Source organism: Solea senegalensis, linkage group LG5, assembly GCF_019176455.1.
Source record: "Solea senegalensis isolate Sse05_10M linkage group LG5, IFAPA_SoseM_1, whole genome shotgun sequence".
Classification (NCBI taxonomy): domain Eukaryota; kingdom Metazoa; phylum Chordata; class Actinopteri; order Pleuronectiformes; family Soleidae; genus Solea; species Solea senegalensis.
In genome coordinates, this window is record NC_058025.1 from 16,756,221 (window position 1) to 16,770,313 (window position 14,093).

Sequence of the window (14,093 nt, forward strand, 5' to 3'; positions counted from 1 at the left end):
AGAAATGCAAAGTGCTTGTGTGTACTGTTCATTTTACAAACGTGGGCTTTGTTGTCCCAGTCTATAATACAGAGGGAAATGTGAAAAAAACATGTTCACTGGTGCTATGTGCAAGAAGGAGAAAATTAGTGCCTGGGTTAACAATCTGCAGGATCATAAAAACAGTCTTTGTCCCACCCTGACTCTGTGTTTGCCTCTGTTTTCCTCTCTTCTCTGTTCTTCTTATTTTAATCTCAACTGCCCTTGCTCTGTCCTTCACAATCTTAGATTCTCAATGCTCTGTTGTTATTTTCAGTTTGGTTTGATTAAAGATGGATACATCAGAGACATGGTAATTGTACATCTTGGAAAACTCAGAACACCCTCACCTCCTCTCAGCTTCTCTATCTCTGCGCCTATATTCGTTTACAGTGTTGCTTTCCCCGTGGCTGCAAAAGTCTTGTTTACTCTGGTGTCAGAGTTGGTTTAGAGCAAGTTCAACAGCATGTGTGTGAGTTTGTGGGAGATTTCCTCCTTTTATTTGTTTAACTTGTCCTCTTATTGTGTGAAGAGTTGCGTGATTACGCGCTGGCGTGTGAGAAACTACTAGAAACAAGAAGAAAAAACAAAGAAGCGATTAATCTTCTCTTGAAATATGCCCTCTTTTTGGCAGATGGTAAGCATGACTTGAAGAACCTGTACGTAGGTGCCAAAGGGAGGTAGTTAAACACGACACCCCATCCGCCCTCATGTCAGGTTGGTTGGCAGGTCCTTGATGTCAAAAGTTTGCCGGTAGCTTTTTGTCTTGGGCTTTCAGGGAGTGCTTCAGTGTCCTTTACATCAGTCTAAAGCCCATCAGTCATTTCTGAATGTCTGCCAAGCAAAACTCAAAATCATGTCATGTTGCTCCAACCTTGCCCAAGAACAATGCCCTGATGCTGTGCATCAGATATCATCCTGGCCACTGGAAAATCCTACAAAGGTGAATTTTTTATCCACTGTGGTATGCTTGCTGACTTATTTTTCCAAAATCTCTCCAGACACAATTATTTAATTTAACTTCAGAGAGCAGCTTGTAGTGGGGAGTATAGCAAACTCTAGCATGTGACATTGAACAGATGGGTTTGGCAGCATATGAAACCCTCTATTGGCTCCAGAAGATTAGACTCTTACCATTACAGAGCCAAATAATAGGGACCACTCTAGAATGAGATGGGGCCATATTTTATAGGTGCTACCAAGCAACTTTGGCAGGGAGTCTTGTGGGTCTGTGGCTATCGTGGTGGTGAACTCAGGAGGTGGGGCAGTGGACGGGTTTTAGCAGGAAGAATGGTGGTGATAGAGGCTATTTTGGGAGTCAATGAGCTGCTGGTTTATGGCCTAGTTATCTGGGGCTACAAACTATGAAAAACCCATGAAAAGAAAAGAATGACAATAAAATCCCATTGAGAAGTCATTGTCAGGTTTAACTAGTTGAGGCATGAAGGGCAACACCGCTCTTTTTGCACTTTCATTGACCCTTCCTCATGAGGGCTTTCTAAAAAAAACACAAAAAAACTCTAATAGAAGAACAGAGATCGGAGATGCGGGGACAAGGTGTGGTCCATTAACTGCCAAATGTCCCCTTCAGCAAAGTCACCAACTCCTTGGCAATCTCATTAAAAGAGCCTCACTAAATCTACGACTATCTGTAAGATCTGGATAATAAATGTAAGACAGTCTTTCTGCACTTCTCTGAAGTCTGATGTGGTTTTGGGGTGGAAATGAATGCTGTTAGGGAGAAGGAAAACCAGATTTGTGCTGCAGCCAGCTGTGTCCCCCCAGAAGAGAACTCTGTAACCCGCTACATCTGGCCTGGTTTGGCCTGGCCCTGGCCTCTTTTCTTACTACATTGACATTAATGAGCACCACAACAGTAATGGCTACCAGGACACCATAGAGGGAAAACATATTGTGGCAGATCACGTCTATATAACTCTCTGCAAGTATCTGAAACCGTGTGTTTGTGTTTAGTGCACAGCTCCCAGCTATAAACTCATTCAGTGTCATTTTTGTAATAACGGGAAAAATGCTCAAGTTGTGTCTGTTTTGCTGTCCCCAAAGCTCAAAGCATATAATAAAGATGGAAGGAAGCTCTTAATGTCGGCCCACTGTGAGGAAGCAGTCATCTGTAATTATCACTGCGTTTCATCCCTCAAACACAACAAATAAGAGCTCTTTTGTGACCTGGCAATGTGTTTTGGTGAAACCATTGGTTTGTTTGTTGTATATGTTTCTGCGATCACATGACCAAACCCTCTCCAGTCACTCCACTCCTTTTCTCAAAGCATCAAGTGTTTTTGAAGTTGCAATATGGAAATCATTAACCGCAAATCCCAACAGATGCAATAACAGGCAATCAGCTCGCTCTCATTTGTCCTCCGCTCTGTCACATTTATTTTTTTCACTTATTGCTGGGGTGGTGCTGTATTCTGTAAGCACAGGGCTTGGTAAAGGGCGAGTCCTTCTTTTCCTTTTCCCAAAAAAAAGTCTATTTGTAGATGTGCATGTATTTTATAGGAGGCTTTCCCCCTCCTTCTCTCAGTCTTTTATGCGGCGGTGGTTCTGTTTCCCATCATGGCCTATGATGAAACCACACAAAAGCCCGGGCCTTGTGACGAGCGCGCAACAGTTGCTTGGTGACAAAAAAAAAAAACGGGTGTGAGGGGTGGGTGTGTTCAGATGGGAGGGGGTTTGAAGCGGCGATGGACCAATCAGCAGATGAACTCGTCATTTCTACAGGAGGATACAGTGCTAATATCTAAAAAGTACCAATGTAAAAGTTTCTCCTCGGCTTTATAGATGTGTGGCCATCCACAGGGCTTTTAAATGGTCTATTCATCTTTACGATGGCCTCACTTATCTCTGAGTCCTTGCAGATCTGCTACTTCCCATTCCCACCACAAGCAAATGGTGCCGAGAAACCACACGGAAGAACCTCCCTCCCATTTCCCTCATGGTGGCAAAATGCTGCCATATTTACCATCTCATCCTGGAAAGCTAACTTGGCCACAGTAGGGTGGGACGATTGCCAACAACAAGCGGACCATGTGCAGACAAGCTCTGCTTCATCCCAAAACTCCAGAGCAAAGTTTCCTGAAGGAGGAGAGGAGACATTTACAAAGTCATTTGGCTCTTTCCTTTTGATACAGTGTGTTGAGTAGCAACACACCCTGCCAAGTTTAGTCACTTTAATACTCGTTCTTTTTGAGGAGAAGATATTTGAAGGATGTGAGCTCATTTGGGATGCAGTCAGTTGCCCTGCCTGATGTTATCCTCTGTGACTCGGGCAGTCACAGTCGTGATTGCTTTTGGGGAGCAGTGACTCATGTTTGTGCTTGTGCGGCTGCCAAACTCTCAGTAGCTGTGTTTCCTTCTCTTTCTCTCTCTTGCTGTGACTGCCAGCATGTAGACAACTGCAAATGCATTGAAAAATCATCATGATTCATATCTAATCATATTAGTATAAATCATCGTATACCGTGCACATCCAAATACAGCCATTCCACAAACTCTTCAAAACTAGGTATAGCTCTAACAACCCAAGAAACACTCTGCTCATGGATCACTTACATCCTTTGCACGTGCAGTAACGCACACCTTCCATATGTTGTTGGATTCATTTAACATACTTAATTGTCCTCTGGGCATCACTTTTTGCACCCACCAGTGTAATTCCTCCCTTAAACCTATAAAGGTGATAAAAACATGACTCCTGTTCTAACTCTATTAAACTTCATTCTAACATTCATGGAGTCCTATTCTGCCTAAGCCCACTCTCAGGTGGATTTACAATCAGGTGGCTGATATCCTTGTCTGCCATAGAGGTATTAATTTGCTGAGAGAGTTGGGACCCATTTACAGACAATAGTTTGGCATCATAATAGCAGGAACCTGACCCTCTGCTGCTGTTAGGTTCCTGTCAGCCAGACAATGTACGGCTGATAAGCTTGACTGAGCACCATAGCTCAGGCAACTTTAATTACAGCTGCAATAGGAGGGATTGGTGGAAACATAGTTGACTGTTGAGTTTCATCCATTGTTTATGAAAATACTCATGTTGTGGGATCACCAAACTCATCACATCTGATAAGCATGGACAGATGCCTTGTTTTTATACACGACAACATACCCGAGGCAATTTCTTTATCTCTGAAACTCTGCTGCTGTTGACATTTCTTATTGTGTTCATCGTCCTTTTTCCTTCATTTCTTTCTTTGCAGCATATGAAGTGTCTTTCAGTGAGGTTTTTGTGATTTCATTGGTCAGAGGCTGAGAGACAGATTTGTGAGATTTGCTGTGAGGCTGTAAACAGATTACAGAGGGTGTAGAAATGAAGTTCTCTCGCAGAACTGATTCATGCTAAAGTTGAGTTTTGGCATAGCATTACTGGTGAATGCAAGAGGCTAGATTGTTGTTTTTGTTAAAATATATCATTTTTAATATAAAGTCATGCCTATTAGAATTAAGCCAGTGGCAAATGAGTTCACACAAATCAAATTAAGCCTTCACACAGCTCTCTATTTGTTTATCAGTGTAGCTGTGCTTAGTTCAAGTGATTTGCTTTACATCACGAGTGATGCATAGCAGCTACATAGCCAGTAATGTGAAACGCCTGCAAATGGCATGAATATATCTTAAAACCATATGGCCAAGAATGCCCACAAAAAAGTTTCAGAAGTGGATTCTACTGCCATAAATAAACCTGGACATTAAACACGTATTACAGCTGGGTAGCAGTGGGAGTGGTGTGGGACATATGACAAGATGTCTGCAGTGTTTTTTATAATTACTTAAAGGCTGATATTTGCCATTTTTAAATAATAGCAATAATTGGCGTTGGCCGATTTCATATATTTCACACATTTTATTTTTTTTTTATCTAAAATTAGTGAGACAAATAATTAATGTAATGAAGTTAAACAATTCTTGTTTAGTATTATTTGGTTAATTTTGTTTTATTATTTTTGTTTCATTTAAAAAGTATTTTATCAGATGGAGGAAAAAGAGGAAAATTGGCTAAATATATGGGCCAGAAAAACTCATATCAGTCGACTTCTGGGGGCGACAGAAGTCCTGCATTAGAGCTTTAAGTAACTGGTAAAGTGCTTAAAGTGTTAAACATTACAGAACTCTGACAAATAAGAAATGTGCCCCTTTTAAGTGTTTTATCTTAACTTGGCTTTAAATTACTGATATTGTCCAGCCCCACTACACCTGTGAATTGACCTATAGTGGTTGTCAAGGGTGGACCTGGCAACTGACTGCAGACGTTGCATTGCGAGGCTGCGAGGCTAAGCAATCCCCACAGAAATGCTGAGTTGAAAGGAGATGAAAGAAAAGGCAAAAGCAAAAGAGGAGGAGAAAGGTTAGAGAGCGATATAATAAGACGATAAGATAAGACGATGGAAGGAAAGAGAGGAAAAGGAGTCGTGGAGCACAGCTGGCTCATCGAGGGGTATAATGACCGTCATATTGCAATGCATTAGCTCATACTCAGCTGAGACAGTTTGCCTTGATGAAAGGGACCGGTCACTGGCTAACCACGTACATAGCAACAAGACGCCATGGAGATGAGCCAAACAAGCAGATGTAGTTCTTTTTTTTTAATGTTTGATTGACAGGCATGGTTTTAACTAAAATATGCCGTGATATCTGTATTATGTGTCTAAACTGTACAATTTTAATCAGTTTGCAGAGAGTTAAAGGCCTGTTTTCATTCCTGCATGTTACAAATTCCCAGCGAGCGAGTGGGAGAATGTCCTGCTTGTCTTGCTCGACCCAGAAACCACCCCTCACCTGAATGTTCTGAACATTTCCCTGCTGTTTCCCTGATATGTCTGACCCAGACTATCTCCTGCTGCTGCTCTCTTCAGTTGTGAATGGCAAAGTCTGTTAACTGTCAGCAGTTCATGGACGAAAATGCTCTACAATTCAGAGCTGCTTCAGGGCAATGACTGGTTATGACAGTCACATGATAAATGAATTGTTCTATCGTAATGCAATCAAACGAAGAATTCAGCTGGAGCTGTTCTCTTAGACAGGAGCCTCTTCGAGGTTGAGTGCGATGAGTGGCGATGGCTCATCGTGCGCCTGTCAGCCATTGTTTATTTGAATTCCCTCCTCACAGATGAAAAGCTGTTTCTCTGTTGCCATTGTTTCTCCTTGGGAACTTGGATTTCTCTCTTTCACACTTTCCCTCTCTCTCTCACTAGGCCATATGGTTGTCATACTCTTCCTGGAAATTTGAGCCATGTTTGCTTTTGTTGTATATCCACAGAGCATTTTCCTCCTGTGTTCATGTGTTGACATTAATTGAAACAATGCTTTGATTGATCTTGCTTTTATTTTTGGCCAGACCTCGTAATTAATTATGCCTGGGCAAAGAGTGCAATTACTCCAAACTTAGTGCCTATGATCATTCCAAACACATTAAAAACATTTAATAACACAAGCAGGTCACACATGTGGCTGGCTTTTACGTGCCTGTATAAAACCTCTTGCCAAGCTCATGATTTCCATCTTAATACATGTCTAATCCCTAATAGCAAACAACAGATTTTGATTTAGTTTCATTTTTCTCATGTGCCCATTTCATCTCTCTGTTTACAGAGTGTTATACTGCCAACGGAGAGGACTACAGGGGCCGCCAGAACCAGACCAGCTTATATGGCGGTAAACCCTGTCTTCTCTGGAATGAGACCTTTCAGCACCCATACAACACCAACAAATACCCCAATGGAGAGGGTGGATTAGGCAGCCACAACTACTGCAGGTGAGTACCTTTACGTTTTAATATCAAATAACATGGATAAAGGACTGAATATAATGTATGCCCTCAGAGTTGGAAAAAAAAAATAGTAACATACACTTTTTTAAAATGAGTATAAAAAGTAGCTGTAATACACTTCACTGTATGCTTATTGTATTCAAAACTGTCATTTTTAATACTGTGATTGCATTCACAGTAACAGGATACTGTATTTCCATCACAATAAATATTAGACCACTATAACAGGACTTACAGCTATACCGTCTGTATTTATCTTCATCTTCGTTCAAGTCTGAACAATGTCAGTTCAACTGACAACGCAGCATTGTCAGTTAAAAGCACAAGTTAAAAGTTCCTTTGTCCTGTTGTGTGCAGTAATGTGCGGTAAAGGGTCTCTCTGCAGGTGACAGCCGAAGGTGATAGATTAGGATCTTTGCTGCTGAAAGGAAATCCCGCTCAAAAAAAGTCACTGTATTTTGATTTACTGTAAAAAATGACCCACCAATGAATTATATATATACTGTAACCAGCCTCTACAGCAGGATGGAGCTCATTATTCAGTAATAATGCTGTGAAAATGATGGAATTTTGTTGTAGTGTACATAAAAGTTTGATAAATCTACATCCTTACAGTTTAACCCTTACATTTTCCACAAGAAACAAATCCCAGATTACAGAAAAACCGAAATAACTAGAAAGGAAAAAAAGGTCATCAGGTCACGACCCCTGAGATTCATATAAAAGACAACAGATGACATTTCCACGCACCCTTTATTTACATTTCCCACTTGTATGCGCTCACTTGCCAAATGTGAATTTTAGGAACGACCATTTTAATCCAGTATTAAATGGGCCCTGGAGCAAAATCATAAAAGAAGCTAATGGTATGGGTTTGGCTCTTGTGTCGGCTGGCACTGGAGAAATGAAGTAAAAAAAGATTTATTGCTACATCAGAGTTATTGAACAAACTTTATCTTCCCATCTCAGTTTCTGATTAAGACGTATTTCACTCAGTTTCATTGTTCTTAGTGTAGAAGATCTCTCTCACTCTCTCTCTCTCTCTGTCACACACACATTAATTGTTAGATGTAGCATTTTGAATATATGCTATATGTGAATAAAACTGCCCTATCTAGTCCCTATCTATCATCTATTTCCACTTTTTTATTGTATATACAGTCCATTCATATTTTTTCTATAAGCTTGTCATTCATTTTGCCATTCAGCAGTACAGGAAGCTTACTCTGGTTGCCTGAAAGAACAACAACTTGTTTTTATTGAGAAGCAGTCTCCTTTAGTGCAGTTTTCCCACTAAATTCTAAGCAGTGGCTCACAGAATAAGGCTACCCATGTTTTAGCATTTATAATAAAAGCATTATAATGGTCATTTGTGTCACTGATGTAAAAGTGTTTTGAGCAGTGCTTCGGAAAGTCTTTCAAAGATACCTATGTTTGACAGAGCTTTGAACTTCCTAGACAAGGCAGTTGACTTTCTGAATAATTTAGAACCAGGACATTGTCGTCTTGCAGAGGGTTTGGAGCACATGGGACCTGTTCACAGAACTGCCCATGAATATTTTATTGGTGGTATCTGAACATTTTTACAGAGTTTGTGTAAGCAAAATGTCCTTGGTGTTAAAAAACAAAAGAATCTCTATCCATCAGTCACTGTCAATGCTGTCAGAAAGAGTTTGTATTTACAGGGAGCCACACTCCAGCCGTGAGGCTGTTCAGATTTACCAAGCTGGCTAGAACAGTGCCTTGGCCTAGATTGCCAAGCCGTAAGAATCAGAACGCCCCCTTCCTCAACCCAAAGCCCCTGTGCTTTGAAGTGGCACTGAACAGATTCAGATGACAGTTCTGAGGAATTATGAGTAGCATTGAGGAAGGCTTTCCCTGCAATTCTTTTTTTTCTTTTTTTCTTTTGGCCGCACATGCAGTTAGCAGCTTTCCCAACTCACTGACAGCTCTGAGCTTTGTTCCTTTTCAGACAGAGGGATTTCTATCACATGGGGCTGGAGCTACAAATTCTCCCAGTCTGTCTCAGACTCCCTTCTCGTAAATAGTCACCCATCACCAGTGCTGTGGGGACCAAAGTGGCCACTTCATTGTGACATGATGAGGGATGGCATTTATAGCATGTCTGCACAAGGTCAAGAATTTGTGCAGGCCCTCATCATCACGTGCATGTGTGCATATGTTGTACATACGCACTTGCAGAGACCATAAGGTCATCGCACCGCAGAGAAAGCTGTGCAACGGTTTTATTTTGGTGTCTTGCTTGATTACAGAAAGTTGGCTTATGTGATTGTGTTTGCTGCCCTGAAGGTTGTTGCTCAATTTGGATGGCAGAAATTCTGTTTCCAGTATTTGTTTAACCCCCATTTAGCCCTCAAACTTTCCCATCTCCTTATCCTCTCTCTGTCTCTCTCTCTGTGTTTGCTTTCATCTGAGGCTTACATTTTTGCAGACATTCCTGGTTAGAATTCTTGGTGGTAATTTCTGGTGGTAATTCTCAGACAAAAGAGGGTGATAACAGAATGAAAGGGAGAAGGGGGCGGGGGGTGAGCCAGAGCAGTTTTGGCATGTCGTTCCCTGAGACAAATTGTGATTTAATGAGATGAGAGCTAAGGCTGGGCCACAGGTGGATAATGCGAAGCCTGGAACGCACGACTCTAAGCACGCATCCGGTTTTGAGGAGTAGAGGATTACAAACTCACTTCCTGTCCCATCATTTGCTTTTTTTCATGGTGGTGATTTTATTGTAGAGGACACCACAGCGGTGCTGAAAAAAAGAGGCCAAACAGCCCCCACATTTCATCTTTATAGCCTGCTGTAAAATACCCCAGTGAAAAGAGGGACAAACTGGGCGGGAGGAAATGTCACATTATTCCCCTGCAAAGAAAAAGGAGCGCAAAGCTTAAAGAAAAGGGCAGGAGCTCTGCTGTGTAAACCAAGACTGATTTCAATTTAGAATTTGTTTTATATCTTCACAGAAGTAAATATAAATATGTAGAGTTATTAAGGTCAGGCCTCAAGCTGTTGTTCCTCAGTACTTTTCAGTTGAAGCCAAGAGCTTTTTCTGTTCTTAATTTCTTCCCTGTCTATTTCTGATTTCTTCATGACATTCATAAGAACAATATCACTCTAATCAAACGACCATTCAGTGGTTGGTTGAATACATTTGTCGTCTATGTTCTGGACTATTTATATGCAGGTGTGTTGGTGTGTGTGTGTGTGCTGAGTGTCCACTATGGCTTCCAATGCTTTTCCTGAACATAGGTGAGATAATTGAAATGCCAGAATGAATAATGTCCCCAAGTTGACTGTAATTGAATCTCCAATCTGTGGTCAAGGAAAATGCAGCCATCTTGTCCACCGTGGTATGATTACATTACAAACCCTGTGTGCTGCTTCGTTAAATTGGAGAAGTTAATAGAAGTGTCCTGTGAGAAGATGTAATGTGTGGCACCGTCAGTTTAATTGTTGTCGCAGAATGATCTCACTCGTCTTGGATTCATGCGCTGGATTTTAAGAAGGATTCACTGATCCTTTGCAGAAACACATACTGTCTCAACTTTCACCTTCAGGTTTTTATGTAAACAGCTTTTAAATTGGGTTCTTTACCCACTTAACCAGTGTTTGTGTTTCATGTTTTGTTCTGATTTAATGTTGCCGTCAATGAAATACTACTACTTTTTTTCCCAATACATGTTCCATAGCTCTAGTCTATATTCTGACAGTTATCACTGATCTAAACTTACGTGGCTCTAATGTAGGAGACAATCCCATTAGGAGCAGGAATTCTATAAAGAGGTGATCATCTCTACTCATCAGAGAGGAAGGAGAGGAAACTGCAGCAATGGACAGGAAGTTAGCTGAAAGTTAGGGGTGTCTTCCATGGAGTCCGTCATTTTGTACTAGAATGTTTGTTTGCAAAAGGTGTTTTGTTGTAATATTCAACTTCCTCCCTAGATTCCACTCATTTCTATACACTGGACATTTAAGTGGGCGTTTTATGGTGAAGCCAAAGCAGAAAATCCAACAGTGAGTCACCACATACTTCCTGAGGGAAGGAAAGGCACCAGAAATGACTCCTCCCATTTTTTTTGTGATACTCAAAAAGGGCACTATTTTCCTTGTGACAGAGGATAATCCTCAGTCCCTGTTGTCACTATTTTTAATAGAAACGCCCTCTGGTAAAGTTTTAAACAAAATCTGTCGACCGTGACTTAAGCGGATCACCCAACGTAACAAGGTTTGTTGTCTTTGCACATACACCTGCTGTAGGATCATTTCTCTATGCTGTAAGAACCACAAAGAAAAAAAACATTCAGCACCATTATATTTGGCTGGAGGCAGGAACTCAGAAACAGTCATTTAGGTGTTTGTTGTCTCTCCAGCACAAGTCAGGGAACTGTGAAGTGTCTTCAACAGCCACGCATGACACCAGAACATCATTAGAACTTCATGAGAGAACAACAATGGACAGTAGACTATACATTTCGGGCCATAACCAGCAAGCTCTTCTCTTATTACCTTCTCTTATTACATTACTCTTCAATACATGCATTCATGCAGTACAGCAGAAGGCAGCGGTTTGCATGCTAAATCATCCAAGTCAATTAGTTTTCTCTCAGGCAGTAAATTGCCAGACTCTGATATGCTGTTGACCTCAAATCCCAATCCAGACAAGCTTCTCACCACCACTTTCCAATCAGCCTTTCTCTTCTCTGCAGTTCTGTGAAATGAGCAAAGTTTCATTTTTGTCTTGTTTCTCTTTCTCCTAAGGCAGGGAGCGTTACATTATATTTGTTGTTCTTTTTAACAACTCTGAACCATTATCTGCTTGTTCTCTGACTTTTTAAAAAAAAACAAAAAAAAACAAAACCATATATATAATGGGTATTGCACAGGATTTGCTATTTCCTGTAAGTAGTAGTTTCAGCCACATTCAGAATTGGTAAAAACACTGAATGGAGGGTCATTGTTTGTTTGGAGTCGAGTTGATGTCTGTGTTTAAGTGTATGTGAGCATGGCGGAACAGTTATTTGGGGCTAGTTTAATTTCGACATCTCTGAGTGTGGGTTTGAGTGGCAGAAATTTTGACGCTTGACAGTTTACACACCTCAGATTTTGAAAACACGCTAAATCTGTATTGTAGGGTCAATTACCACTGGTGTACTTCTTCAGTCTCACTTGGAAACTTGTTCTCCTGGCATTTACTCACCTGGTTTGATGTAATTAAGTTTGATATTTTTATGTGTAGTTTTACAGTGCCAGGCATTCTAAAGAGGATCGTAAATTTACTTGTTAAGGTACACGGGAAACGGTTGTTCTATAGGGAACCTTTTGAACAGCAGCCAGCCAAGAGCAGCTGCTTTCCTTGGTGTTTAGATGTGAGCCACTCTCTCGTCTTCAAATGCATAACCGGAGACACTATGAGGCAAAATGCATGTGGCTACAATTGGGTCTGTACCAAAGTGTGTGGCTCACTGTGAGCAATAAGTCAATCGGCATAATTGTGCCAATTAAGTGTCCAAACATCTTTAGAGCACTACCTCTGGGTATGGGAGTGTTCCAACAAGCTCTTCTTCCCAGAGCCAAGTGAGCCATCTCTGACGCACACGGATGTGAACACAACCTCCCCCCTTAAGACTCCTTAAATACAGCCATACACTGTATATACAGTATGTGTTGCTCTGTGCTGTTGGAATAAACACATTGATTTCTGCTCATTGTGGTCTGCTCTTGTCTGCACTATTGCTTCTCAACTAATCTGAAGAGGTTGTCTGCTTTACAGCACTTCCTTTTATTTCCCATCCACACACATGCAGACAACACACGGGTTTGTGCAGCTAATCTTCTTATGACACTGCATTGACTTCCATTCATTTGAACAGCCCAAACAAAGCGTTATCCCTAACCATAACCAGATCATTCCTAACCTTAATCTTACCACAGTTCAAACCTTAGCCCTAAATCAGTTCCTCAGAAATTATACTCTTTCTCATTAGGACCAGGTTTTTGGTCTCCATGGCTACTACTGCTCCTGACAAGGTCAGTTTTTATGCCAGCACAGGTCCTAAAAAGGTAACAAATACAAGTACACACACGCAGCTCAGCACTCCACTCACTTCCATTCATTTGGACAGCCTAAACAGAGCAGTATCGCTACCATTAATCATAACCATGTCATAACTTTAACATAACTCTAACCCTTACCACATTTCAAAGCTTACCCCTAAATCAGTTCTGCAAAATTGAAGTTCTGTCTCATTGGGACCAGGTTTTGGTCTATATGAGGACAAAGAGGTCTTGACAAGGTCAGTGTTTACACACAAACTACCACCTGGAGCGAGACTGATGATGATTCTGCGTCATGTGGCCTTTGTAGTTCCACCCTGCGGATGATGTTCCTATTCTTTGGCTAAAAGGGAGCGTGCAGGTGTTATGTCGTAATCTAACAATGTGCAGATTGCGGTAAGTACAGGTCTGAACGCTCCAAATCTATCCTGAATGCATCCTCAGGTCTGATCAGCTTCAACTGAGGACACATGTGGCCGGAGGGTCAGACATGGTATGAGTGGACTACAGAGCTTTTTGTTTATACTGATGGCTGTAATTCATATCTGGCTCCTTAGGGGATGATTAAGAAAGTGCAGTAAATTATATAAGTGGCTATAGATGAGTTCTTGGGAATCCTATTTCAAATAGGGCTATTACGTGTTGACGGGGAAGGAAAAAGAGAAGGGGGACAGAGATAGAGAAGGGTATATAATCCAGTCTTTTCATGACCAGGACCCAGTTTTGGTTCCTTTCCTTTCAACTATTTCAGTAGTAGCTTCAGGCCAAAAAAAACAGGTGTATGGATATGGAACAACAAACAGATCTGGGCTTATTTCTGAAAACACAGGGACATTTCAGGTTGAGAAGAGTTCATAGTTGTTTGTTGTTGATAGTAAAATGAGAGCATGAATAAAATGTGACTCTTTTCTCTGCACATTCTCATTACTGACAGGTTGTTAGAAAGAGCCTGCTAACTGCTAACTGCCCGATATCGAGAGTGAAGAGCTTTAAGGCACTTAAACTTGAGTTCAACCCAGAAAAGGGCTTAACAGCGACATCTTTGTCAATACCCCATTCTCACTGTGAAAAGAGAGGAGGAAACTCAGGATAGTGTTTTTTGATAGGAGAAGAAAAGAAATGGAAACGCCCTTCACAACTTTGCACACAAAGGGCGAAACGAGATAGTGCAGCGCCGCGGGGGTATTTCAAGATGCTACAATGAGGTGTGTCAAAA

The 14,093-nt window shown here is 41.2% G+C and overlaps 1 protein-coding gene across 2 annotated transcripts in view; it reads left to right on the plus strand.

Annotated features, from left to right (window-relative positions):
- The window catches only part of kremen1 (kringle containing transmembrane protein 1), a 54,397-nt gene that overhangs the window by 14,557 nt on the left and 25,747 nt on the right, over nucleotides 1-14,093 (plus strand). For both annotated transcript variants that reach the window (XM_044026141.1, XM_044026142.1), the window contains exon 2: nucleotides 6,631-6,793. In XM_044026141.1, coding sequence (XP_043882076.1) covers nucleotides 6,631-6,793 — 163 coding nt within the window. The remainder of the gene's footprint in view (nucleotides 1-6,630; nucleotides 6,794-14,093) is intronic.